The following is a 27,736-nucleotide window of genomic DNA, read 5'->3' on the forward strand; positions in this document are numbered from 1 at the left end:
CCACATTCAACCAAAGTTGGCAGTCCCCCGGGTTACATACAAGATAGGGTCTGAAGGTTTGTTCTTAAGTTGAATTTGTATGTAAGTCGGAACTGTATATTTTATCATTGTAATACCAGCCAGAACTTTTTTGGTCTCTGTGACAATTGGATTTTAAAAATGTTGGGTTTTCATAAGAATCAATATTAACACTAAAGCTTCATTATAGACACATTTGATAACTGTTACAGCTAATTATTGTAGCCTAGGACTAAAGTACAGTAAATTACCAATATCCAGAGGTCCGTTTGTAACTAGGGGTCGTATGTAAGTCGAGTGTTCTTAAGTATGGGACCGTCTGTATATAATAACTTACACAAAGTAAGTGGGATACCAAACAAAGCTCCAGGACGACGACACCCTGATGTGTGTTTTGGCTGTCAAGCCTTTGTCCGGGGATTTAAAGCCAAAATAATCCATTATTTTATATTTAAGAAATAAAGAAAATGTATGTTTATAAAAACATAGTATTATGTAAAAAAAAACATACTCATCAAGACAAGTTGCTAACTTGTTGATCTAGAAGAAGACAACCCCTTCTCCCCTCTTTGAAGGGTACACCAATGACCTCATATTAGAGGCCTCCATAGCGATGGTCAATACATTTCTGAATCAAAAAATCCAAATGTCTAATAACTTAGAGGTACAAATCTAAATCAGGACAAAAAATCCAATAAACAGTAAAAAGAACTATAGAAGTAGAAGGGGGTATTCTACATATTTAATGCTGATCTCCTATTAAAATGTTCCTGAGACTATGAAGAAAAATGACACATGACATGAGTATCTTGGTAAGTTCAACCTGTACGACCAGAAATGGAAAGGATAGATGGATGGGAGGAGCGTTCTCCTTACTATTACTCTAGGTATGTTATTAATTATATCATATTTAAGCCGGGCCTTGGAGTCACTTGCCTTCATTACAAAGGAATATCCTCAGGATCACTGGAAGCAATCTTTTCTCTCTGGGATACTAAGGAATACAATATCTTCCATCTGTATGGGAACACAACCACACGAGGTAAGACATCTTCCATATCCTTATCTCTTCATATATACCAAGACTGTATTGAGTATTTCTGTTGAATTGTATGTAATGTTGGCTGTTGAAGATGGATTTTTACTTGATGCACCTGTATTAGGAGAGTCTCAAATATAAGACTAGTCTTATATTTGAGACTATAGACATCGTATTTTACCTTATTCCTAAACAAGAATTTTGTGACTATTTCTATGTGAACAATAGACATAAGTTTAGTAATAAATATCTGCCTATAAGTAGCACAAACAGATCAGCCATAAGATTAGTTATTACTTTTTATATAAAATTTATAGCTAATGTTTCTAAAGGAAGGATTAAAACCTGAGTATATTTACTAAGGACCAAATTGTGGCTAAACAATAGGGTCAGAATTTCCAAAATGGAGGTGTTCCTAATATGTAGAGATTAGTATCTTTTAAAAGTGTGGACAGTGGTTGAATTGTTGACAGGATTGTGGGTAACCAGTTAACCATAGAAAAAGTGAATTGTGGGTAGTTAGATGAGATTTGTTGACTTGTATAAACGTATGAGGTTCTATTGGTATCATAATGCAACAGAGCCTATTGTACAGTATATGGCACATGTTACGGGGCCCTGTTAAAAAATTTGTGGTCTGGTTGCTTCAAGTAGCATCTCATGTTACAGATTTATAAGGGTTATAAAAGATATTAAAATATCATCAAAGGGGGGGGGTTCTCATTGATGGCTTACTGTGTAAATCTAGTCACACTGATACATTCAAAATATGAATTTTGTTCGTGAAATTCACAGCAAACAAAAAAAAAAGAGTGACGTTTCGGTCTGGTATGGACCTTCTTCAGACACAGTTTGCTGTAGCTTGTGTTGTATGTGGTACCATACAGCGACATCAGGCGCAAGAGCATGATAGGAAGGGCGCAGTGCTGTTACTACTTATGGTCTGGATGGCATCATGTGAGGGACCAGAGATCACAGGGGATAGGTCAGTATATTTTTCGACTACTAGTGGTATTCATTTTAGACAGGAAAACCCTTTCACGTCACAAAGATTAACTGTATATAGTAAAATATTATACTTTGTATTTCTTTACTTACAAAAACATAACTTTCAGTACCTGGGAACACATAGAGGAGAACATGTGACAGAATGACTGCAGGCCATATGTGATTGGCACATGAGTGCCGCTGCCAGTCATCCCTATAATTAGTCATATAATTATAGCCATGTATATGCCACGAGTAACCATGAAAAGGCAGAGCATGGCTGCTGTGCTTTGTAAGCTAAACATAACCTTAGGGAATTTGCCTTTTATTCAAGTATTTTTCGCTTATTGCAGCATGTGATGTAGTATTGTGTGCCCAAAGACACTAGAGCATTGGAATAACTAGTGACAATGACAAACAGAGGCTTGATCTGTGTTTCACACCTCCATCTTCTTAGTGACATCTAAATCGGACTAATTCATATAGGTGATACAATCATTATTAGGATGTTCCATTAATCTGATATTGGTTGGGGTACAACTGTTGCCACCCCCACAGACAAGGGGCTGAGGCACTAGGCCATGTCCTGCAGCCTCTTCTTCGTTTACATAAATGAAGAGCAGATTTATCAGTATTGTGTGAGGTAAAATTGTTCTAGTTGCTCATGGAAACCAATGAGAGCTCAGCTTTAATCTTATAAACTGCTGTGGGAATATGAAAGCTGAGTTCTGATTGGTTGAAATGCGTCACTCGAATAGCTCTGCTCTCAGGCACTTATGATAAATCTCCCACATGGTTTGAGTGTCAGATTTGGGTTTCTAAGGCCCACCAGATAAAAATTATCCTGGGGACCCACCCTTCATCAATCTCATGAAAATAGACCCCCAGTAGCCTCCAAATTAGGTTCTTCTGCTGTACCTATGAGGTTCCATGTTAATATAGAGCCTGTACCCGCAGTAGGATCTTCTGTTTCTCTGCTGGGGCAGTCCAGCGCTGTCTGGCTTTATCATACTTATTTCTTATTAACTTATACTTATATGGTATTGCCATTTTCCAAAATAATATGATAGGGAAAAAGTAGGGAAATAGATGTGGATAGTAATATAGTTTCATTTACAGCTAACTTTTATTGTTATTTGCCATTTAAACAGAGGCTTAATTAGGAGAGAAAGGGCCCCATAGCAGACTTCTTAGTGGGGCCCTCCTTCCACCTCAAAAAGTTACTTATTTGTTTACTCACACATTTATACACTGTTACAGACACACATTTATACACTTATGTGCGCACATTTATGCACAGATATATTCAGTAGATGGCAGGAAGTAGAGATGAGATAGCCCTAGTTTTGTTGTCCTGATGTCCCTTCCCCAACCCCCAACATTTCTTATCTGAGCTGCAGACTCATGCTGTGTACTGTGGATGATGTGCTCTATTATATACATATTATAGTGTACACTGTGCAGCATAATATGTATATAATGGTGCACATCCTCCATTCTTTGGTGTATCAGGTCAGATGCCAGGGCCCCCTGACACTGTGGGTCCCCTAGCAGCTGCGATGTCTGCTCCCCCTGCATTTAAATATAAAACCCTATATGAGAAAATACAAGAATATGTACACAAATAAAAATATAAATCCCCTAGTTCCCACAATTCAGGGAACTCAATTGTTATTATACTTGTGTGCAGTCGGAACATCCCCTTTAGTAATTTCAGTTTTTTCTTCCCTCTTATTTTGAAATGAGACAATCCTAATTCCTTTTGTAAGAAAGGGGAGAAATGGATCCTCTTCCCTGCTTAGGCCAGGCATGTATCTGCATCCACTACACAGTTTCAGCGTCCCAGTGCTCTATAAGACTCGTGTGTGAAGAAAGTTTGTGTTATTGAACCTAAATTGCAATGTGAGCAGCGGTTTCTGACTGACGATCCCATCTCTGAGTGTTTCCCTTGCTCTCGGAACAGCCCTTGTCCATAAAGGAGATGAAAATCTAATTTCAATTTCTCATATAAACCCTAGGGACAATTTCATAGAAAGCAATTTCCTCAATTGGTGTAGATTTTAATGTTTTACCTTCAAATATTAAACAATTTAAAATGTCATTTGTATGTACTTGTTATGTATTTCTGTCTACAGAGCTTTGTAAGGGTCTTTTTAGTAGGATGGGATATATAGATTTTATGAGGATTTTATGCATTTTTTAATGCATTTTATTAATTTGATGAAGTGACCATAAAATGTGAATTCAGTTTTTTCCCCTTGACAGCATCTATTGTACTAGTTACTGTATATTCTTTTTGATTCTATAAGATTGGACCTGCCAGAAAACTGGTGTTCCTAAATAATATCAGAGGGACACATTTTTATCAATTACAGTGATTCTCCAATGTTGGATATAACAACTAACTAAAACTATGGGTCAGCTCATCTCTACTTTTCAGTAATGTCAGATGAAAAAGCAAAGAGTATTGTTTTGTGAAGGAATCTTTTAGGCATGACATACGCGGACCATTCTGATCTGACTACAAGGTGTTTACTGTCTGTTTGGCTCTTACTCATGATGTGACGCTGATGGGGATTTAGCCTGTGACATAATGATACTCAAAAAACAATTAAATGTCGTACATGTCTTTAGTTTTAGAACCTGCAGATCTAACAAAAGTCATTTTCACAACAATTCATCTTTATTGTCAGATTATACTAATCACTCCGAATACCATCTCAGCCTGTGGGTTATATATTGTTACGTTCCCCAACATGAACACACCCGGGATTCTAAGTTGCTATATAAATTGTAAAGTTTGTAAATCAATTTATCAGTTCTGTGGCCTGAATCCTGAGAAATCATCATTTTTAGGCTACATTTACACAATGTCTACCTGTCGTACCATAGCACGTTAGGCACATGTGGACGCCAGGGGGAGGAGGAGGAGGTGAAAATTGCTCAACCCCCCCCCCCCCCTCTTCATGGTGATATATGGCGCATGGTGCCGTATTCCTGGGAAAGATAGGACATGTCCTATCTTTCTCTCGGCTACAGAACGGTACAGTGCTACATGTGTGCTGCACCGTTCAGCTCCTGTATGGCGCCATGCACCCATTGGGGGACGTATATACAGCATATAAATGTCGGCCATATATACGTCCCCCATACGGTTGTGTGAATATAGCCTTAATTATATATACAAATTTTAGGGCTCCATGGGTGTGACCATAAGGTCTGGTGGACCTTCTCTTACCCAATTCTACTATACATGTAGACTTAATTGTCAGAGCCTGTGAAACCGGGCAAGACATGTTGCACCAGAACATGAGGCCACAAATATGGGGCCATGCATATACCATAAATAGAATTTTGAAGTGGTTGGATAGAAGTTATCACTATCCCAACAATAGGGGCTAACAAGGTGATCAGTGTGTGTTCAATTGTTGGGACCCCAGTGATCCAGAGAGCAGGAATCCCTTTCTCACTAATTGATGAAGCAGCATGACGAACATGGGCCATGAGGTCCCATTCACTGACTATGTGAGTGCTGGTGATAGTGGAACGTGGGGGTCCCATTCTTGTGATTAGTAGGGATGCAAACTGTTCACCTTATTATTCCCTATCTTTCCAAACAAAGAACAACTTCATTAAGATTTCTCAGTGGATAATTGTGAAATCCACCCCTCATGGCAGTTATGTAACTCCCCTCTTCCTGTGCAGTCACATCTGACATGAGAATAGTTCTGTGCGGGTGAGAAGCAGCACCACCATAGACCCAGATAATATTCAGAGATGATGGATTAGGAGTCACATGATGAATACGCAAAACTGCACAGGAAAATGGGGAGCAATATAGGGACAATGAGAGGCAAATTTTACAAGGGAGGGGCCACCGGGACATGGAGAGATCTTTACTTCATGGTTAAGCCCTCTACCTCCCTTACATTATTGACTTAAAAAAACATTATTATGGATTTGACATTCGTGAAGAGCTGGAAAATGTAGTAGTCGTGGTTTCATGAACTTATAGCTGGTGACAAGTTTGCTTTAAATCTGCAGGTTTAGTTTATGTATGACCACTTTAAAGGGGTTAGGAGTAACATAATGAAAGCTTATTTTTAGAATATTTCACCTATATCAGATTAGTAGGGGGTCATGCTTATGTTCATCTGTGTGACCGGTTTTGCCTCTCCTTACCAATGCACTAAATAACAAATGGACCCCTGACTACGAGGCTCTGGCTCTTATACTCCCTCCAAAGCGCTTGTGACTCCACCTCGCTGCTCTCTCATTATCTCCCTCCTGCCGAAAATATTTGAGCGGCAGAGAGCAGAAGGTACAGGGAAGGGGGGGGGGGGGAAATGTACTGCAAGGGGGCATAAAATAACCATAGACCCTGGAGGGGCTTGGTTGACGCCCGTGAAGCACTTGAATTTTAAAAAAAAGTTTCAATTAATTTCATTTGAATTAAGTTAAAGTAAATTTTGTGAGTAAACTAGAGGAGCAGCGCTTCTAATAAAAATATACAGGTGGTCCCCTACTTAACACCCGACTTACAGACAATCTCTAGTTACAAACGGACCTCTGGATGTTGGTAATTTACTGTACTTTAGCCTTAGGCTACAATAAACAGCTCCAACAGTTATTAAAGGTGTCTTCAACTAAGCTTTATTTTTAATCCTGGTTCTTGTGACAATCCAACATTTTTAAAATCCAATTGTCACAGAGGCCAATAAAAAATTGTCTGGAGTTACAATTATAAAATATACAGCTCTGACTTGCATACAAATTCAACTTAAGAACAAACATGTGGCAGTATTGTACGTACAATGCACAAAATCTACTAAATACAAACCTCTATTACATATGTCACATCTTTTTATCTCAAATCTATCTATCTATCTATCTATCTATCTATCCATCTATTATCTATCTATCTATTCTTCTATTTTATTACTATTATTTCTTATAATTTCATGTATTTCTTACTAAACACTTATAACCTGTATATTTGTAGTGTGTTGCATAATTTGCTTTGTTCCCGGTCCTTGGTATGCTGAATGTCGTGCCAGTGGTTACATCACCCGCAGTAATCTCTAGAATGCCTTAGTCATTGTGTTTTCTTTTTTTTTTGGAAACTGTCACAGCATCATCCCCATTGTGAGCAGCGTGGCCTCATATGTCCGACTCTCCTACCTGTTTATTGAATCCTGCTGTTGTTTTGGTGGTTTACATACCTGCCGTGCAACAAATGTACCTATAAACTAACTCATTGAAAAGATATCCTAAAAACATGTAAAGAAAATTCTAACTTATTCTGTGATGTGTCGTTTCAATAAGTTTAATATTAAAGAAAAAAACCTAAAGGCAGATGTAGACACACAAGAGCAAAAAAACCTTTCCACTAAAATCCTATTGGTCAAAATATAATTTTTTTAATATAATATAAAATCTATAAGTCGATATTGAACCAGTTATTTTTGAATTTTCTAAAGATAAATATATTGTTTATACAAGTTAAAAACACAAAAGTAAAATAAATGTATGTTTACTAATCTCTTCAGATTTGTTACATTACAACGAGTAGCAACATAACAAAATAAAAGTATGATAACAATTAAAAAATAATAATAATGATAGTCCATCCTTATGGGTATAGTATGATCATGGACATAATGTTTGCACTCGATTTATGTCTTATACTACTTAGATGTAACATCATTATATTAATAGGTTTTTTTTCCTGCTTATTACAGAAAGATGAGTAAAACTGAAGGCGTGCCACTTCTGGCCAAGGACCGGATTCCACCAGGGACTCCACCCAGGACACATAAACTTCTAGAAAATGCACTTAAGAAGAGGTAAGCTTGTGCAAATTCAGAGAATAACTTTGATTATTGCTTCTCCATATTTAAAGGTGTTGGCCACTTTACTTGATTTTTTCTTGTTTGTAATTGGGGCAGGATATTAGATAACTTCCCAATATACATCTTTCAATAGTTCTCCACCACTTTCCTCAAATGTAATGTAAAGTCCCAGATTTCTTTTCTCTCTAGAAAATGGAGGGTCATGTTATCCTAACTGTCCATGATCAATCTATTTTCCTGGACCCTAATACTGCTTTCATTAATAACTAGGCAGGGCTCCATAGCAGACTTCTTAATGGGTCCTCTTTCCGTTTAAAAATATACATGTTACACTCATATATACACACACATTTATATATTTATATACATACATGTACAGTTCTTTACTCACACACAAACACATTTATACACACTTGCACACATTTATAGAGTTGCACACACACACACACATATATAGCATGTGCACACCACATATACACACACAGCATATAAACACAAATACATTACATAGACACCATACACCATATATACATACATCATATACACATCACAGATGCACACACACATATACAGTATATTTATAATATATATGTTCTATACAAGATGTGCTATACAATGTGCAGCATAATGTGTATATAATAGTTTACATCCTCCATTCTTTAGTGTCAGGTCAGATGACTGGGCCCCCTAACACTGTGGGCCCCATAGCGGCTGCCATGGCTGCCACCATTGTAGTTATGCACCTGATCAGTCATTTGGTCCTGGGAAGAAGAAATTCATAGACAGTAATTATCACATGACCCTCCATCCCCTGCCATTTTATGGGACAGGCTATAAGGTAACTTCCCAACATACATCTATCAATAGTTCTGCACTGCTTTTCCTGTCCATAAAATGGCAATAGAAGGAATGTCATTTGATCCTAACTTTCCATGACCAATCTATCTCTCAGGATCCTAATACTCTATGCATTAAAGGAAATCTACCATTTGTTTTTATGCCTTGTAAACCAAACATACTTTAAGAATGCTGTAGGTACATTGATGCAGAAACATATCTTGTTTAATCCCTGATCTGAGTGGTTTTGCTCAAAAACCAATTAAAAACAGATATTACATGCTGGATACCCCATGGAAACATTTATGTAATTTCTCCCATGTGGTGAACAACAGCATAAAACAATCTAAAAACACATTTGCATAATAGCTGTTTTGGTATCTCATGACTCGTGTCACCTAAATGGAACTTCAGGTCTTCCCACAAATAAATATCTACAGTTCAATGTCCTGTAAATAAAACATTTTTTAATGGCTTTGCTAAAAGCTTTGCTAAATGTCTGGGGGGGGGGGGGGCACAGAGAGAGGTGATTATAAGCTCTATATTATTTTTAAGCCCCCCCCCATCCATTTATAAAACATGTTGTATACCAGGACAACCCCTTTGACTATATAAATTTTAAGCATAAAAGGAGAGTTACTGCAACGAAATATAGTGAAATACATAAAACCTAAAATGTTGCCACTACAAATTGTCAACCAAAAAAACAGGCCCTCACACAGTTACATTGGCAGGAAATTTAAAAAGTCGTGGCGTAGTATGAGATGATGAGCATTATAGTGAAGTATTGATTCTATTTGCTACATCAGGGCCCCCCTGCACCTGTACCTTGTGTTCCTTCTTCTTTATCACTAATTTTTTCCTGCCTCTTGCTCTTTCTTCATGGACTTCAATGGAGAGCTGTGATCTGATTTCTCTACATGCTGAACATCCATTTTAGAGACCAAGATGAACTGAGATTTGTAGAGAGCAGAGAAGGGAAAAAAATCTGATAAATGAGGGAATTTAAGGGGTTGTCCACTTTCAGCAAATATGATTTGTGTAAGGAAAAGTTCTACAATTTTCCAAAATACTTTCTGTACCAATTCCTCACGGTATTCTAGATCTCTGCTTGCTGTCCTGCTATAGAAAGCTTCTATGTTTACTCCCAGTGCATAGAGATCTGTCCATGTGATGTGATACACATGCACGAGTGATATCTGTAGAACATAGTGAATATAGTAAAAGATTTGGACTGACGGTCTCCTTGTCCCCTTACTATCTTGTCACAGTGATTTTCTTCATTGTCCCTTTTGAACAAAGGGACCAAAATTTTTAGGCCAAAAATGAAGTCCATGCCAAAAAAAATGGCATGATTCATTTACTAAATTGTTCTGGCAGAGGTTTTACTGTATTATTAGAACTTTAAGCAATGAAATATGTCATCATTGCTACATCTATTATTAGTTGCTTCAATGGTGCATATTATAAGTCACACAACTGGTTGGAGTAGTAGGATTGGCTCTGCCCTAAATTATGCCACTCAAGTCCCTTGTGCTTCCTTTATTATCAGACATTTAATCTGTCCGGTCTTATAGCATATATCTCCTCTTCAAGTTCTTAAAATATTATTGTATTTTTATATATTTTTTGGTTTTATATATACATTTTTTTTGCCTTATATTCTCCCACAATGTCTGCCATAAAGCTTGAACCCTTACTGACAGAAGCTTCTCTTGGCAGTGACACCACTGATTTCCCGGTTGTGCCAAGTAAATCTTCCTTCCCGGTGTTTTCCAGGCCTATGGACTCAAACATAAAGCCATGGTGAGTAAAAAATTTTAGAAACATTAAGCAATTTTACAATTTCAGAGAAGATTTATTACATAAACTTATATTTTTTTGTGTTTAATTTGTGTGACTACTGTCAACTAGGACCTGATAAGTGATGTCATAAACCTACCATTTGTCACAAAAATTTAATTTTTTTGTACACTTTATGACCCGATGTAAACATGTTTTGTTGGGAAGTTATGACTACCTTGTCCATGAGTCACTAGGTATTGACGGAAATTTGTATTATGGTCATTGGGGCAGAATTATCAGTAGTGTTTGAGATAAAACTGTTCTAGTTTCCCATAAAGACCAATCAGAGCTCAGCTTTAGTTTTATAAACATGTGTGGGAAAATAAAAACTGTGCTCTGATTGGTTACCATGGACAACCAGAACAGTTCTGCTCTCAGACACTTTTGATAAATCTCAGCCGATATTGATGTCCAGAAGGTCTTATTGGTAGATGGCCAATATCTGGACCCTCAACATATCTTGTCACTTATTTCCATGGAGATATAACATGTTCAGCCATCTTTCTATTGAAGTCAGAGTTTCAGTGCTTTGCATACAGTATGGATATTATATGGTTCAGCCCAAAAACTATGAATCATTGTTTACTTCAAACTCTACTGTTGTTATTCAACTCTATAAATGTAGCAAAAAAGAGACTATTGGGTTCCATCAGAATAAAAAAAAGCTGTAGGATGAATCAATGATGTACATAACATTTCTGGTGGTCCAAAAACTCAAATATTGGGTTTAAAAATTCTAAATTGAATTTGAGAATGAAAGTTTCTTCTGTCTTTTGTTTTTAAACTCTGTAAAGTGTCCTATATTTGGTTGGGGTTGTCTGGCGCCAGTACAGATGGGGTTTGTCTGTAAAAACTCACAGCATGAAGAAAAGCCCTTCAGACATTTAGTGGTTAATTAGTATATGGGATAGGAGTGGATGAAGGCTGAGCTATGCCTGGTTTATGACTGCGACTTAGGTATGTCTGATCAACTAGCTCTTAAGGAAATCTATCACATATTGTAAACCGAGCACATTGACATACTGGTGTGTGCTCCCTTCCTTATTTTAGCTTCTTATGCCCTTATTTTTACAAAAAAGGGCTTTAAAAATTATGCAAATAAGTTTGGGGGCTATAAAACCTGGAACCCCTCAGGCTCATTTATAGAGTAGAAAAAATATGAGGGAATAAGATAAGAGCAGATCCTGCCAGATGGGGCATACACCGGTATGTCAGTGTGCTTGGTTTATAATCCTTCATCCTGGTGGTAGATGTGCTTTAAGGTACAGATTGTCCTATCTGCAGGCAGCATGTTATAGAGGAGGAGTAGCTGAGAATATTGTAGATAGTGACTGTCCTAGCTGTAGTCAGCTTGGTATAAAGCAGGAACAGCTCAGTGGATAACATGCAGGCAGTGTGTTATAGAGTAGGCGAGTCAGATTTCACACAGTTTCCAAACTGCAGACAGTGGGGCAGATTTACTGACCCGGTCCGTTCGCGATCCAGCGGGGCGTTCTCTGCGGTGGATTCGGGTCCGGCCGGGATTCATCAAGGTAGTTCCTCCGCCGTCCACCAGGTGGCTGAAAAGCATCTGAACGCACTCAAGTTCACCGGCCTATACCTGGTCAAGGTAAGCGCGTCCCAAGCGACACTTTTATTGTTTTAAATGCGGCGGGTTTTTCCGAATCTGTCGGGTTTTCGCTTGGCCACGCCCCTGATTTCCGTCGCGTGCATGCCGGGGCCGATGGGCCACAATCCGATTGCGGAAATATTCGGGTAACACGTCGGGAAAACACGAATCGGGCCCTTAGTAAATGACCCCCAGTATGTTATAAAGTATGAGGAAGAGATTAGCAGATTGTACAATATGTACAGAGCAGGAGGAGCTGACCAAATTCTACATAGTCTTCTATGTGCCCGCAGCATGTTTTACAGTAGGATGGACTGAGTAGATAGAACAGGAACTGAGAGGATTTTACAAGTGCCCTTTATTCAGACAATATATTATAGAGCAGTGATGGCGAACCTTTTGGAGACAGAGTGCACAAACTACAACCAAAATCCACTTATTTACCATCAAGTGCCAACATGGCATTTTAAGCAGTAACTTGCTACCTGTTTTTCCACATCTTTCAATCGTATCGGCCCCTGAGTCCACCAATACAGTTGGAATAAGGAGGGCAAATTCAGACTCTTGTTGTAGCTTATCTCCAGGGTCTCTCTGTTGAGTAAGAATAGTGGGTCCAGAATGAGAACCTCCAAAGATATTGCAGTTCTGTCAACACCTTCTTACTTTTCCCGCAGTTCCAAACAGCCAATAAAGTGTCGCTTTAAAATAGCGCTGAGAGCAGCATCTCTTAAGTTACCTGGGACTGCAGGAAGATTTGGTGGATTTGGTCCTATTTGGTGAACTCTATCCTTATTATAGTCTGAGTGCCCACAGAAATGGCTCTGAGTGCCACCTCTGGCACCCATGCCATAGGTTCGCCACCACTGTTATAGAGCATGGGGTGCTGAGAAGATTGCTCATAGTGTACAATCTAAAGACAGCGTGTTATAGAGCAGGAATAGCTTAGCAGGTTGTACATAGGTTGATCTGCAGACAGCATGTTATAGAGTAGGAGGAGCTGAGCAGATTGTACATAGTGTCCTATCTACAGGCAGCATGTTGTAGAGCATATTTTGCAGAGAAGAGTATGCATATTGTCCTATCTGTTGGAGCATATTCTATAAAATTGTTATATAAGATTGTTCATAGTGTCCAATCTACATAAAGCTTGTCATAAAGCAGGAATAGTTTAGCAGGTTGTATGTACTGTCTGATCTGCAAGAAGCATGTTATAAAGTAGGAGGATCAAATTGTCATGCAAAATAGTGACCTATCTGCAGGCAGCATGTTATAGAGCAGGAGGAGCTCAGAAGATTGTACAAATTGTCCTATTTGCAGGCATCATGTTATAGAGCAGAATGCACTAAGCAGCATAGTGTGTTCATTTTGGGCTTAGGAGTTCAATGTTTTTACTCAGCGGATGTTATGAGACATCCGTTGAACCGTGTTCCCCACACGCACATTAACTAAGAGCAGTTCAAACTGTACTAAATGCAGTTACCTGTGCAGTGTGCAGGGGGCGCCAGATTCAGGATTTCTGGCACACGTTCTTCAAGAATCTGGCGCTTCCCTGCACTGTTTCGACATAGCGTGCCACACTTTTTTTTGTGCACCTTTAACATGGGGCATGCAACAGACATATGTTGGACTTTGCTTGGTAAATCTGTTGCACGGTTCGACTGAGCATCGGATACCCCCTAATTCCTGTCGCATGATGCCTGGTGCACCTGCGCCAAAAAATGGTCATGTGTAACACAAATGTGGTGTAGACACTTCTTAAATACATGTGCAAGAAGTTTACACCTAAAATCGTGCAAAGTCAGACAAAAAACTGGTGCAAGGACCTTAGTAAATGTGCCCCATATATAAGTCTGTACAGCTCCCCCTGCTCTATAACATGCTCATGATAAATATATATGTTCTTTTCATTGTGATCTGTTTGTACATAATAATGTGTTCATAATGCTAAATGTTACCAATTTTATTTCCATAACGAGTCAATTCATTTCCAGATGTCATATCATAGAGGTTTTTTAAACCTTTCTTCATATTTTTCCACCTTAAATAGTGACAGCCGAAAAAGTGAGGATATCGATTCTCCACAAACCCCTCAGGAAGTGACAGATTATTTGTTAAAACAATATAATAATGGGTAAGATCCTTCTCTGTATGATACAAAATAGGATAACACTCTATAATATTCAGCGCTTCTTATTATATGTTATGAGGATACTTCTCTGACCATCGTGGCATCAATAATCCCTATGATAGATGTATAACTGCTTGCAATAATCTTTTATCTGTTAGATACCTTCATTTATATGTAATAACCCTATGATTTTTTGATTATTTCTTAAGCCCTGACTCTTTAAACCCGAAGAAGACAGCAAAAAGGCCCCCCAAAAATTTATTGTTTAAAGCCGTCTCGGAAGGTGATGTGGAGTCATTGAACAGACTTCTACAGGAAGCCAGAGATTCCTCTTCCTCATTTACCCCAAAAGCAGCACAAGGTAACCAAAATCTTTGTTTCCTACATGCTGAATTTTGATTGGCTGTTATGGTATTGGTAATAGCAATGCTTTCATTTGGCAATTTTATATCAGTGGCATAACTAGGAGAGACAGGGCCCCAGTTCCCACTTAAAAAATATACATATTAGTATACTCACACATGCGAGTTACAATCACATATAAGTACACTCATGTGCACACACAGCATATACACTCACGTACAGTGCCATATGCAACTTACTCACATACAGTGTATACAGACACCATATACACATCACAGATACTGCATATATACATCACAGTATATGTTATATACATATTATGCTGGACATGTGCGGTACAATATAGATATAATGGTGCACATCCTCCATTCTTTATTGTGTCAGGTCGGATGACGTGGCCCCCTGACACGTGGGCCCAATGGGCCCCATTGCAGCTGCTGTGGCTGCTACTGATGTAGTTACGCCCCTGGTAACTATGTTACTATATTATGACTGTGTTACTCAGTCTATTTATTCTTTATGTATTTTTGTTTGATAGCATTCATATTCATTAGATCTTTCTTATTCTTCAGATTTCTTCATGTACAAATTAACATCAAAGGACACTGGGAAAACCTGTTTGATGAAGGCACTGCTGAACATCAATGACAACACCTCGGAGATTGTATGTATCCTGCTGTCATTCTCTGAGGAGAATGGATTCCTGGATCGGTTCATTAACGCTGAGTACACAGAAGAAAACTATAAAGGTAACAACAAGCTAACAAAATGGGATCTAAAAAATTGGAATATAAAACGTATACAAGAAGTGGACGGCCAGATTTGGTTAATGAATGCAGTAAAGGAATTTATTGTCATTATAGAAGACAGTCCCCCCCCCCCCCCATTGTTCAGGCACTAATACATGTATATGATTCCCTTAATGTAGGTCTTTCTCCCCATCACTGACCCCTGAGGTCAACTTTACGAACTCTTGCTGTATTGATTTTATAAATGTGTCTTTCTTTACTTTTTCTCTTGACTCAAGGTATCACGAGGTGAGTAGAATGGGATGACCACTTTTGCATTGAGCAACGCAAAAGTGTCTATTTTTAGCAATTTATCTGGTACCACTTAGGATACCTTAAGTCAATAGGAATAGTAAGGATGGTAACTTCTACATGTTATCATCAACTATCCAGGTGTGATCAGAGCCAGTTGTCTACCACCAATATAACCAACACTTTGAGGTCCTTCACAACAGTTGGAGGTTATGAAAATCTAATCTTTCCATATCAAAAATGGAATATGTAATTCAAAATATATCGGCCAAATAGTTCGAATGAGATGTTGGTCTTCAACAAAATGGCTGTCACATTATGTTATACTTTAAAAGTTTGAGATAAAATTATAGAAGTGTAAGGAATTTTCTCATTAGGAAATGTAAGTAAAAAGTATTAAACTTTGCAGATACATTCTTTCTATTGTCATATATAACGCTTTTAAAGATTATATCTATGATAACAGGCGTAGAATAACTTTTTGGCTCTCAAATCATGTTGTTTCTTTAGGTCAGACAGCACTGAATATAGCAATAGAGAGACGGCAAAGTGACCTGGTGAAGTGCTTGATCAAAAAAGGGGCCAACATCAACGTACGGGCACAGGGGAGATTCTTTAATCCAAAGCGGAAACATGAAGGATTTTATTTTGGTAAGTTTTCATAATTACTTTGGGAACAATTATTGATTTCTCATATTTCCGAAATCGAGAAGATTCTAATTAGGGTGGATATGATCTTTGACATTTCACAGCACATGAAAGATAGTTATTTTTTTTTTACAAGCAGTACACAAATTGCATTGGTGTAAATGTATATAGAATCCATTTTTTTCATGTTTTTTTGTGTTATTAAAGGTGAAACGCCATTGGCTCTTGCTGCATGTACCAACCAGCCAGATGTGGTTCAGCTCCTCATGGAGAACAACCAGACAGATGTCACAATCCAGGACTCTTTGGGTAACACTGTCCTTCACGCCTTGGTGACCGTAGCAGAGAATTCAGAAGCACAAAATGCCTTTATAATACGTATGTATGATACAATACTACGGACCTGTAAGAACAAGTCTTTGGAAAGTATTGTGAATAACGAAGGCCTCACTCCAATGCAACTAGCAGCTAAAACAGGAAAGACTGAGGTAAGATGTGAATCTTGATCCACGACACATGGCCAGGAATGATATAAAGTGCCCCTCCACCATGTAAAGAAAATTCACTTTCTTAACATCCTCCCATCATTTTTTTTTATCCTTTTTTATCCTTTGTTGGACAAGGATATAGAATACTATTAATTTCCTTTCAATATTTCATGTTTTGGTCCAGATTCTTCATTATATTCTGAGCCGGGAAATCAAAGAGAAGGAGAATAGAGTCCTCTCCAGGAAGTTCACAGACTGGGCATATGGACCTGTGTCATCTTCCTTGTATGACTTGAAGGATGTAGACTCTTGTTCCCAAAACTCAATACTAGATATTGTGGTTTACAACACCAGCATCGATGTAAGTAATATGGATATCATTTTAATTTTTCCATCTGATTCCTACAGAATTAAACATTAATAGACAGATATACGGAATATGAAATTGGAGAACTGTGGAGGTAGAATCTTGTCTTTTGGGTGCCTTCTAGCACAAAAAAAATTGAAGGTTGTTGTGAAACGTTCATTGGCATGAATTTGTGTGCACATGAGTTACTTTTGTTTAATGTTGTTTCATATTAACCAGATCCAAAATATATATATATATATTAATATTTAATATTAATATTATATATATATATATATATACAGGCAGTTACGTACCTGATAGGTTATGTAGGTTTGTTCTTAAGTTGAATTTGTATGTAATTTGGAACTGAATATTTTAGAATTGTGACCCCAGTCAAATTTTTTTGGTTTCTGTGACAATTGGATTTTAAAAATGTTGGATTGTCATAAGAACCAGGATTAACAATAAAGCTTCACTGCAGACACCTGTGCTAACTGTTATAGCTGGTTATTGTAGCCTAAGGTTAAAGTACATTAAATTACCAATATCCAGAGGTCCGTTTGTAACTAGGGGTCGTCTGTAAGTCGGATGTTCTTAAGTAGGGGACTGCCTGTATAATATTTTGTATTATACATTTTTTTTAGAATCGCCATGAACTGTTGGCTTTGGAGCCTCTCCATACTCTTCTTCAGTTGAAATGGAAAAAGTTTGCAAGATACATGTTCTTCATGTCTTTTCTTCTGTCGTTCACTTACAATGTTGTCCTTACATTAGTCTCCTACTACCGACCACGCGGAGAACAGGTAAGTCTTATTCATCTGAATTTATTATTACAAAAATCCTTGAAAATCACACTCTCATTGAATATGGACATTGGAGACAACTTTATTACCTTTTTAGGAGAGATACTTAAGGGGGCTTGACCATGAAAGAAAGATCTCAAATTTTAATCTCCTAGTGATGTTTACACAATAAAGATAATTTTTAACCCCCTTACTTTACAATTTTACTCAGTGTTATTGCTGAGTGATGGTTAGTGTAAGATCCCAGACTGTAGACAGGGACTCTCTATGCAGACACTTCATGATCCCTCTGTGCTGTTAGATGCTGTGTGCTGACAACGTAATTAGATTATCAAGGCACAGGTTAATACTTTCATTTAGCTTCTGACACATAGGAAATGAGAGATGAGATCCATGAGATGGATATAAAACACCATGACACTCTCAGCTCTGCTAACTCACCTATAACACACAGAGTCAGCATTGTTATATGCCTCCATCAGGTAAAGGCCTTATTTGTCTGTAGAGTAAGGCCCCTTCTCCACTGGCGTTTTTCACGCGCGAGTTCTGCGCGTGCATTTGACGCTCAGAACTCGCATTGCACTCTGTCCCATAGTATTCAATGGGTCTTTCTCCATTTGCGTGGTTTTCAACGCGCGTGCTTGCGTTCGTTTGCACGCGCGTCAAAATCGCAGCATGCTCTATTTTTGCGAGTCACGCGCAATTTTCACGCCCCATTCAAGTCTATGGAGATGCATCAAGAACGCATTGCACTCGCAATCATTGCAAGTGCAATGCGAGTGCAATGCGTTTTAAACGTAAGGGTTGCTAGGTGACCAGTATAACAGTATTTCCCCTGCTCGCGAACGATCATTTAATTAAAAAAACACAATGAAGAACAGTGAAGAATAGAATAAAACCAGTGAACACAGTGAAAACAGTGACCACAGGATCATTTAAGATAAAAACACAGTGCAGAACACAGTGCAGAATAGATTACAGATGTTCGGCACATCTGCTTACTTGTCGGGAGATACGCGCGGAGCGGTGCGAACAAAATAGCATGTGAAGAACAATATATATGTGTGTAAAGAACACATTGCAGATGTTTCCATACATCTGCAATGTCTTCTTCACACATATATATTGTTCTTCACATGCTATTTCGTTCGCACCGCTCCGCGCGTATCTCCCGACAAGTAAGCAGATGTGCCGAACATCTGTAATCTATTCTGCACTGTGTTCTGCACTGTGTTTTTATCTTAAATGATCCTGTGGTCACTGTTTTCACTGTGTTCACTGGTTTTATTCTATTCTTCAATGTTCTTCACATCTGCTAACTTGTCGGGAGATAATATACGCGCGCGGAACAGTGAAGAATAGATCGCAGATGTTTGCAACTTATCAGAAGACATTATTTTTCAATTAAATAAAACATTTTATTCCCGAACCTTGGTCCCTTTGAAAAAGTCCCATTGACTTAAAAAAACGCGCGTGAAAAACGCACCGAAAACGCAAAAAAACGCGAACAAAAATGAAACAAAAACGCAGCAAAAACGTCAGTTTTTCACGCATTTCACCCTGACGTGAAACGCAACGCTAGTGTGCAAGAGGCCTAAGTCTCCGCACACTGCTGCTTTCTGGCAGGAAGTGCCTGTGTCTGAGCTGGTCTTGTAATGCACAGGGGAGGGGCAGAAGGCAAAGAGCACTGCAGTGTGCAGATAAGAGAAGCTATTCATGAGAAGAATCCGACCATAGTCAGAAGATTTACAGTCCTATCCAGGGACAACCAAAACTGTATGCACCAGGACTGAGACAAGTTGGAATTATATCTGTGAAATGCTGTATTTGTTATTAACAGTGAATGTGTTATTTTGTTATCCTGAGTATTTTTAAGAATCTTGTCTTAATGGGAATACCCCTTTAAAGATACTCTTGTTACTGAAGGCTAGGTACCACAAAATAATTACATAAAGTTATTAAAAACCTTCACAATTTAGCTGTGAGTGGGACTATTATGCCTCAAAGTAAAAAATAAAATCCGCCCCTGCTAAGGAGTAGGCATGGTAAGCAGTCACCTTTAAGGGGAAGTGAATTTTGTGTCTCTCATTTTTTTATCTATAAGTTGTCTTAGTTTTAGATTTTTGAATGTTGTCTGCTTTGTATGTAATTATTGTGCTTCTATTAAATATATTCCAACATAATGAAACATTTATAATGTGTCCATAGAATAAAAACTAATGCGTCTCTTCCACAATCACAGGCTCTGTACCCTTTAAGTCTGACATATGATCGAGGGTGGCTTCAGCTTGTCGGGCAAATGTTTATCATTGTTTGTGCTACATACCTAATGATCAAAGAGGTGAGTAATGAGGGTGTTGTTTTATCACATTGTGTTGTTATATAGATGAATCATTTCCATCTGTGGCCTTGTCCTAACTATGTGCATATTTCTCTGTTTGATGTCACATTAATGTATCCTCCTATATACCGCACAAAGGAATTACATGGGTGTATGAACCAATGTAATACCTTCCTTTTATTTTCAGAATATTATTTTAGTGAAAATATGCATCCAGTTTTTCTAAAAAAAATCCTTCATGAGGATGTTGCTGACATATTCCTGTGCTCAAAGTCAATACTGACCTAAATACAGGCAGTTCTTAAGTTGAATTTGTATGTAAGTCAAAACTGTATATTTTATACTTGTAGATCCAGACAAAATTTTTTTTTGTCCCAGTGACAATTGGGGTTTAAAATGTTTTGCTGTAATGGGACCAAAGATTATCAATAAAGCTTCATTACAGACACCTTACAGCTGGTCGGGTGTCCTTAACTAGGGGACCTCCAGTAATATGTGTTCATAAATGAGTTTTTTGATTTTAAAAAATGCGCGCATAGTTTCTAAAGTACCATTTCTAAAGTGCCATTACTGCCCTTGAATTCTGTTATTTCATTTCAACATTGAAATTCTATATTGCTATGTAAAAAATTGTCCAGCCATCTATTTTTTAATAGCTGAAGTTGCTATAAAGAATAGAGCAAAATACTCACCTTAGCAACACTCAGTCACTTCCTAGTCCTCAGTAGTCCGATTGTTTTCACACCACACACGTAACCACAGTCAGTCACTGAGTCACTGGCCACAATGGTCAAATACAGTATATGTATACAGAACACAGTAGAGAGATTGATTCTGGGTAATATTCTATAAATAACAGTTTTGTTTTCTTATAGGGAGTGGTGATTTTCTTAGTGAGGCCTTCAGATCTTCGATCAGTCCTGTCAGATGCCTGGTTTCATGTTCTATTGTAAGTAATAATGTTCAATCTACTGCTTATAATAGTTAGTGGCCAGTGGTGGAGTGGTTGGTTCATATAAGACACTACCCACTGTATATTAATGATATTTGGAAACCCTCTTACAGATATTGCATTTGGTCCCAGGAGCTTTAGCTAATATTATTGAGAGTATACAGACTAACACGAGGCACATGAGTGTAGATAATTTATGTGTAAAAGGGAACCTGTCTTAAAAAATTGGCAAAATCAACCACAAGCACTATACTGCCAAGCAGCTTAACACCTTCTAGATCATGTATCCTTAATGGCCTAGTGAAGCCTTCTCCCCTGTGATTGACATCATGCATCGGATTTCAGGAGATCGGGTTAGTGGTGTCTCTGGATGCAGGGCCATCAATTAAGTGAAAGTGGTGTTCTGCGGTGGGGAGAGCTTGACTTCATCGTTATACTCTCTGCCTTCTCAACTTTATATAACCAATTTACATCTAACTTCAAAGTTGAGTTTTTGGATGATGCCACCACACTGGGTCATGAAAGAAACGTGAAGAGGTTCAGCCGCTCGCCAACATACCGGAAGTGGTTTATTAGGTTAATTTCTGATGATAGGTTCCCTTTAAGTATCTATAAGCAATAATATAATAGTGAAATAAGGGTCTGCTAAACATAGCTCTTGTCCCTTAGTAGGAATTTATACAGGCAGTCACTGGGTTATGTACAAGATAAGTTTTCTTGGTTTGTTTTTAAGTTGAATTTGTATGTATGTCGGAACAGATATATTTGTTAAGTGTGACTCTAGACACCTTGCAGCATATCACTGCAGCCTGGGGGTAATGTTCAGTATATTACTGGCATCCAGAGGGGTCACAGTGGGCACAGACCTCCGTTTGTAATTAAGGGTTGTCTGTAAGTCGGGTGTTCTTAAGTTGGGGAGTGACTGTATAGGCCTTTTATAAAATACTTAATGTAATGCACAATCTCTTGTAGCTGAGCTCACATTATACTGAACTAACGATATCTTTATTTCTAGTTTCATCCAAGCAATCCTGGTTATAGCATCGGTTTTGTGTTACCTTTTTGGTGTCAAAGAATATCTGGCTTTCCTTGTATTAGCCATGGCACTGGGATGGGCAAACATGTTGTATTACACAAGAGGATTTCAGTCCCTTGGAATCTACAGTGTTATGATCCAAAAGGTAAGTGTCAGAGTTTCTACTTATGTGAGTGATCAATACAGACAAATCAACCACCTGCAGCAGGGGCTCCATTAAAAACCTGCCCTAAAATACGCCCTAAAATATGTGAATAAGTTCCTTGACTTGGAGCTTCTTATAATGGGTCTTTGGGCAAAGGTATTGAGATTTATGATTCTTCTGATTGACTTGAAATGGAAAAGTTTGGGATAAACTTTGGTAATTTTGTTTATCTCATTTTCACTTTGCACAATGGTGAGACAGTACTGATAATATATTGTATCACTACTTTTATTGATTTAATGGTTTAGTGTTAGACATTAATAGTAACATTATGTTATCATCGCCATTGCAGGTCATCTTGAACGACGTTTTGAAGTTCTTATTTGTCTACATTTTGTTTCTGTTTGGATTCGGAGTAGGTACGTATAGTTTATATTGGACTTAGATGGTCTTACTGATTTAAAAGAGATGGCTTTCACTGTGTATAGTAAAGGATATAGCTTAGTACAAACTAAAAAGTTGGGCAGGACTTGAGAATCGAACAGTCGCAAGATGTTTCACAGTCCTCACTACCAGTCTCGCCATTATACCCCCTGAAATAATGATTTTTAAGTGTTTAGATTTTGATCTAGAACTTAGTGACCCAATAACTACATAATACAATACAGTTTGTGGTACAATGCTTCAGTGTTTATGGTAGCAGATTATAATATAAGGGATTTGGGTGGTATCCCTGGGCCCAAGACTTCTAAGGGGCCCATGACCACTCAAACCACCAACCAATAAAGAAGTTATAAAGAGTGAGACCTCCACCCCTTAACTCCTCATACATGTATGCTGGTTCTTGACACACATATACAAGATCTTCCCAAGACTTTTGATGGTCCTCCAAAGGTCCTAAACTGTAGAAAGAAAATCACACTCTCTTTTTCCATGAAACTTGGTTCTGGTACTGTGTGTTAGGAGTAAATGTCAAAATATAAAAAAAAAAAAATTTGGGTGGCCCAGTTTTATAAAGCCCAGTGTCTCCATCCACCCATGGTACTAATGCTCATCTAAGGATCACCACTAGTTACATTGTTGCACTATGTTTTAGAAACCTAAGAAATATCTGGTCACTTTGTGACTTCTAAACGTCATATCTGCTAGATAGAACGGTCTGCTGGGACTCACTGCTTATATGTAATCGGTGAGCTTCAGTCTTTCTTACTAGCAAGATGGAATTCAGCACAGATTTCAGAGGCAAAGTAGAATAGGAAGGAAAGAGGATGATAAACACCAAAGTACATAGAGAAGGAAGCCCTTTGCTATAATAAGATATATTGCAGTTTCTTATATTCACTTGTATTGTTAATTTTTACAAATCTAGTTCAAAGATTATTTAAAGTTGGATTTGACAAAAAAAATTATTTTCTCCTTTCTTGGAACAGCTCTTGCTTCTCTTATTGAAAATTGTGCTGATGATGATGAATGCAGTGCCTACAAGAGTTTCAGCACGGCCATTGTGGAACTTTTCAAGCTGACCATTGGGCTAGGAGACCTGGAGATGCAGCACGACTCTAAATACCCAGTCTTGTTCCTTCTCCTGCTCATTGCTTATGTCATTCTGACATTTGTGCTTCTTCTAAACATGTTAATTGCATTGATGGGAGAAACCGTGGAAAAGATTTCTAAGGAAAGTGAACACATATGGAGAATACAGGTGAGATTTGTGTTCTGACAAACAAGATCCTTCTATTGTAGCTGTAGGGTTCGTTCACATAAGTTTATATCAGCTCCATAAGGAATAACAACATTTATGCTGTAGGTTCCAGATTTCCTCATGTTTTAGACTACAAAATATTCCAGAATTGTCTGTATGCAGACTTTATTTCCCAAAACATTGCTGGACACCTGAATCTGAGATATCTGGACAGAAAGATGTCAATGATCCACTGAATTGAGTCCATTTTCAGCCATCTGGTGCCACCTTATCTTCAACATGACCAGAGGTTAATGGACCTCTAACACCTTTCCAGATTCTGGTAGTAGTGAACTTAACAGACTTGGGATTTTGGTTGATACTTGATCAAGTTTCATGTTGAGCTGATGTAAACACTACTAAAAAACAAAATCACAACTATACCAACTAGGATGCATCCAAAACAGTCCCAAAACAATGTGCAGTGGGTTGTGGCCCGAAGGACATCTGTCGATATCCATTGAAGGTGCAGATCCAGGACCAGCTCTATGATTAGCAATGGCACATTCACACAACACACGGCGCATGTACCTCACCGGGAGCGTAGACAATAGAAGTTAATGGGGGCCGTGGATTAGCCGTTGTTTGCATGATACAGTCGTGTGCATGAGGCCTTCTACATGTAATTATAGGTGGTGTACATGGAGGGTGAGCTTCAGGGAGGCATTTACAGTGATTATACTTCATTGAGATGTTATACAGATTGATAATAATCATAACAACAATACCAATAATCTACACATTTCTCTTTCTTCTGTACTTGCAGAGAGCTAGGACAATAATGGAGTTTGAGAAGAGTTTACCGCTGTGGTTAAAGAGTAAATTTCAGCTTGGAGAATTCTGTACGGTCTCCAAAAATGACAACAGAACATGTTTGAGGTAACATTACTTATTTACTAATGTCCATACCTCGTTCACTTGCCCTGAGATAATCTGACTTTTTGCTGGAAAATCTGAATTTTTTCTGGAAAATGCAGGGTTTTGTTTTACAAAAAAATGGAAAAATAACCAAATGAAAATTGGTTATTTTCTGGTTATTGGAGAATTTAATTTGTTTTAATAAAAGAAATTCTTAACCTGAGGTTGGGGAAAAAATATTTTTGGGTTAAAGAGGATTTCCATGCGAATCCAGTTCCCAAGTTCTACGTCAATCACATACTTATGGTTTTCATTACTTCATCTAGCCAGAAGTTTTGGGGTCAATGCTTCATCCAATGATTGGCCATCTCTGGCCACCACTTTTGTTTTACAGACAGGGACCTATCTTGAGGGGGTGCAAAGTGTGCTGTCGCAGACATGCCCAAGTGGCTCATATGGTGTACCTTTCCTATATGAGAAGACTAATACTATATACAATGCATTATAATTGGATTCATTTTACGCCACTCTTTACACGGGATATAACTTATTCTGTGTCCGCCCCCCCGGTCCAAAGGGAAACGCATTGATAAAGCAGATCCCATGATTCCGCAGAACTTCTGTTTGGAACGCTAGCCTAAAAGCTAGAAGTACTGTAGCTAAATAGGAATCAGGGTAAAGACTAGGCTACTTATGTGTTCTTTTTTCCCAATCCAGTCCCTGTCCCCATTAAGGTTTTTTACATATAGAGATGAGGAATAACTGATGTTACCACAAGATTAATAACTTGTAATTGTAAAGTCCGTAGTGTCAATTATTATATGATAATAGATGCTCCTTTATATTAATATTATGATGGTTTATGTCTTGAACAGGATAAATGAGGTGAAGTGGACAGAATGGCATAATCATGTGACCTGCATCAATGAAGAACCCGGGTTTGAAATGTATCCTGGTGAGTACATGAGATTTTAATGAATAAAAATATACTGTAAGACTGGCACAAAACATAAAGGGGGTACCTAGGTAGTAACTAGGCAAGTAGGCTGCCTTGGGTTTATGTGTCTATGATCCAAAACCCACATGATACAGCTATATTACTAATGGCACAGGTGAGAGCTCTGGTACAGATTTTGCACTTGTTCCCCAAAGCTTCAAGTTATGCCTTTGACTAAAGTTATGAGGGTATTCCACTAATTTCATGTTACTAGCTATCAACAGAGCAGGTGATGGCTTGCCGATTCGTGTGGGTCTGATAGTTGGATCCCACAAAAATGGTGGTCATGGGACTATCCTGTAGAAGTAAAGCAGTGACCACATATTGTGCATATTTGGTGGTACAAGATATCCCCATTCTCATGGTCAGAATGGGTCCCACCAGTCAAAAGCACAGTAAATGATCTTCATATAATATAATCGTCTTATAATATAACAGACAATAATTGTCTGGATGACGAGTATCTTGAAATTGGAAGCTGAAAAATGCCTTTAGCACAGTTCAACTTTAAAACCAAAATATCAATGGGGCACAAAATTCTCGTTTTGCAAAATTACATCTATTGGAAGTGATGCAAACTGACACTAACAGGGGGAATTAAAAGACTTCTATTATTGTTTTGTGACAAAAGCTACCGTCCAAATGCAGGTTTGAACTGGGCCTTAGTGGCAAAGTTATCTAAAAACACCCGAATGCCTAAAAGATGGTGTTTTTCTTCCTCCAGGGACAAGTTATGCCAACTTGAACACAGACGATGAAGCAGATAGTTATGAAAGAGACCGACATATTACAATCGATTTCAGAGACTCAGCAGATCAAACCATCGAGACCACGGTTTAGGATGTGGGAATAATATACAGAGGATTATATTTGTCTCTGGCTTTCACCAAAAAAGCTCGAAACCTCTTGTGTCAATCTGAAGTTTTTGGTTCCAGTCATAAGGAGTACAACAAGTCCTACCTCTGCTCTTTGGTGTGTGCCGGCCAACTTCCAAACTGTGAAAAGGTCTTCAAAAAGCCTTCAATTTCCCCAAAATGTTCTTTAAGGGAAAGAAATGTAAATATGATTTCCGTTGCATTTGTAGCAATTGTTTTGTTGATGCCGCTCATAGCATTATTATTCTTGTTTACATTTCTATTACTAATGTTTGCACTATATAATGTCTTACCTGTAGTGAACCCTTAGTATTCAGCCTGGAAATTTTGTAAAACTGTAATCATGGGTCATGTTATCCATTCACACAGTCACTACTGAGGGTAATGCATAATCAATTATTATTATTATTATTTTTTTAACTGAATAATTAATAACTGAATATAATAATTATACATTTAAACATTTGATAATAGACAGAGAGCACTGTATAATATAACATTTCTGTGTTTTAACAGTAAAAGATGTGGCCTTCTTTGAAGGGTTTGGTAACCCTTGTGCTAGTTAAGGAAAAAAGCTGCATAAATAATTTTTTTGTATTGTTACTTCAATTACCCTACTTAACTCCCATTTTTTGATTGATGATTGCAGTACTGTGCCCACAATCTCATAAGGGGCCCACATATTTTAGTCAAATAGTCATATGTCATCTCCATCTATAGTTGCAACTTCTCCTCCACCATGCCATGCACATATAGTGAATGGTCTCCGCTAATTAAAGGATCAT

General features: G+C 38.0%; 1 protein-coding gene across 2 annotated transcripts; it reads left to right on the plus strand.

The window, feature by feature from the left end:
- Positions 1-966: 966 nt before the first annotated feature.
- TRPV3 (transient receptor potential cation channel subfamily V member 3) lies at positions 967-27,353 on the plus strand. 2 transcript variants are annotated; one of them, XM_072138421.1, is made up of 18 exons: positions 967-1,060; positions 7,786-7,890; positions 10,456-10,539; positions 14,235-14,318; positions 14,525-14,676; positions 15,251-15,427; positions 16,229-16,369; positions 16,574-16,854; positions 17,039-17,215; positions 17,848-18,006; positions 20,249-20,347; positions 21,223-21,296; positions 22,315-22,480; positions 22,833-22,899; positions 23,911-24,182; positions 24,988-25,100; positions 25,955-26,034; positions 26,801-27,352. In XM_072138421.1, the coding sequence occupies exons 2-18, from the start codon at positions 7,790-7,792 to the stop codon at positions 26,914-26,916; spliced, it is 2,343 nt and encodes a 780-aa protein (XP_071994522.1). In that variant the 5' UTR covers positions 967-1,060; positions 7,786-7,789; the 3' UTR covers positions 26,917-27,352. The 2 variants fall into 2 exon arrangements, with proteins under 2 accessions (XP_071994522.1, XP_071994521.1); XM_072138420.1 differs by lacking the exon at positions 967-1,060 and adding an exon at positions 4,371-4,572 and having other exon boundaries at positions 26,801-27,353.
- Positions 27,354-27,736: the final 383 nt, after the last annotated feature.

This window comes from Engystomops pustulosus, chromosome 2 (assembly GCF_040894005.1).
Source record: "Engystomops pustulosus chromosome 2, aEngPut4.maternal, whole genome shotgun sequence".
Classification (NCBI taxonomy): domain Eukaryota; kingdom Metazoa; phylum Chordata; class Amphibia; order Anura; family Leptodactylidae; genus Engystomops; species Engystomops pustulosus.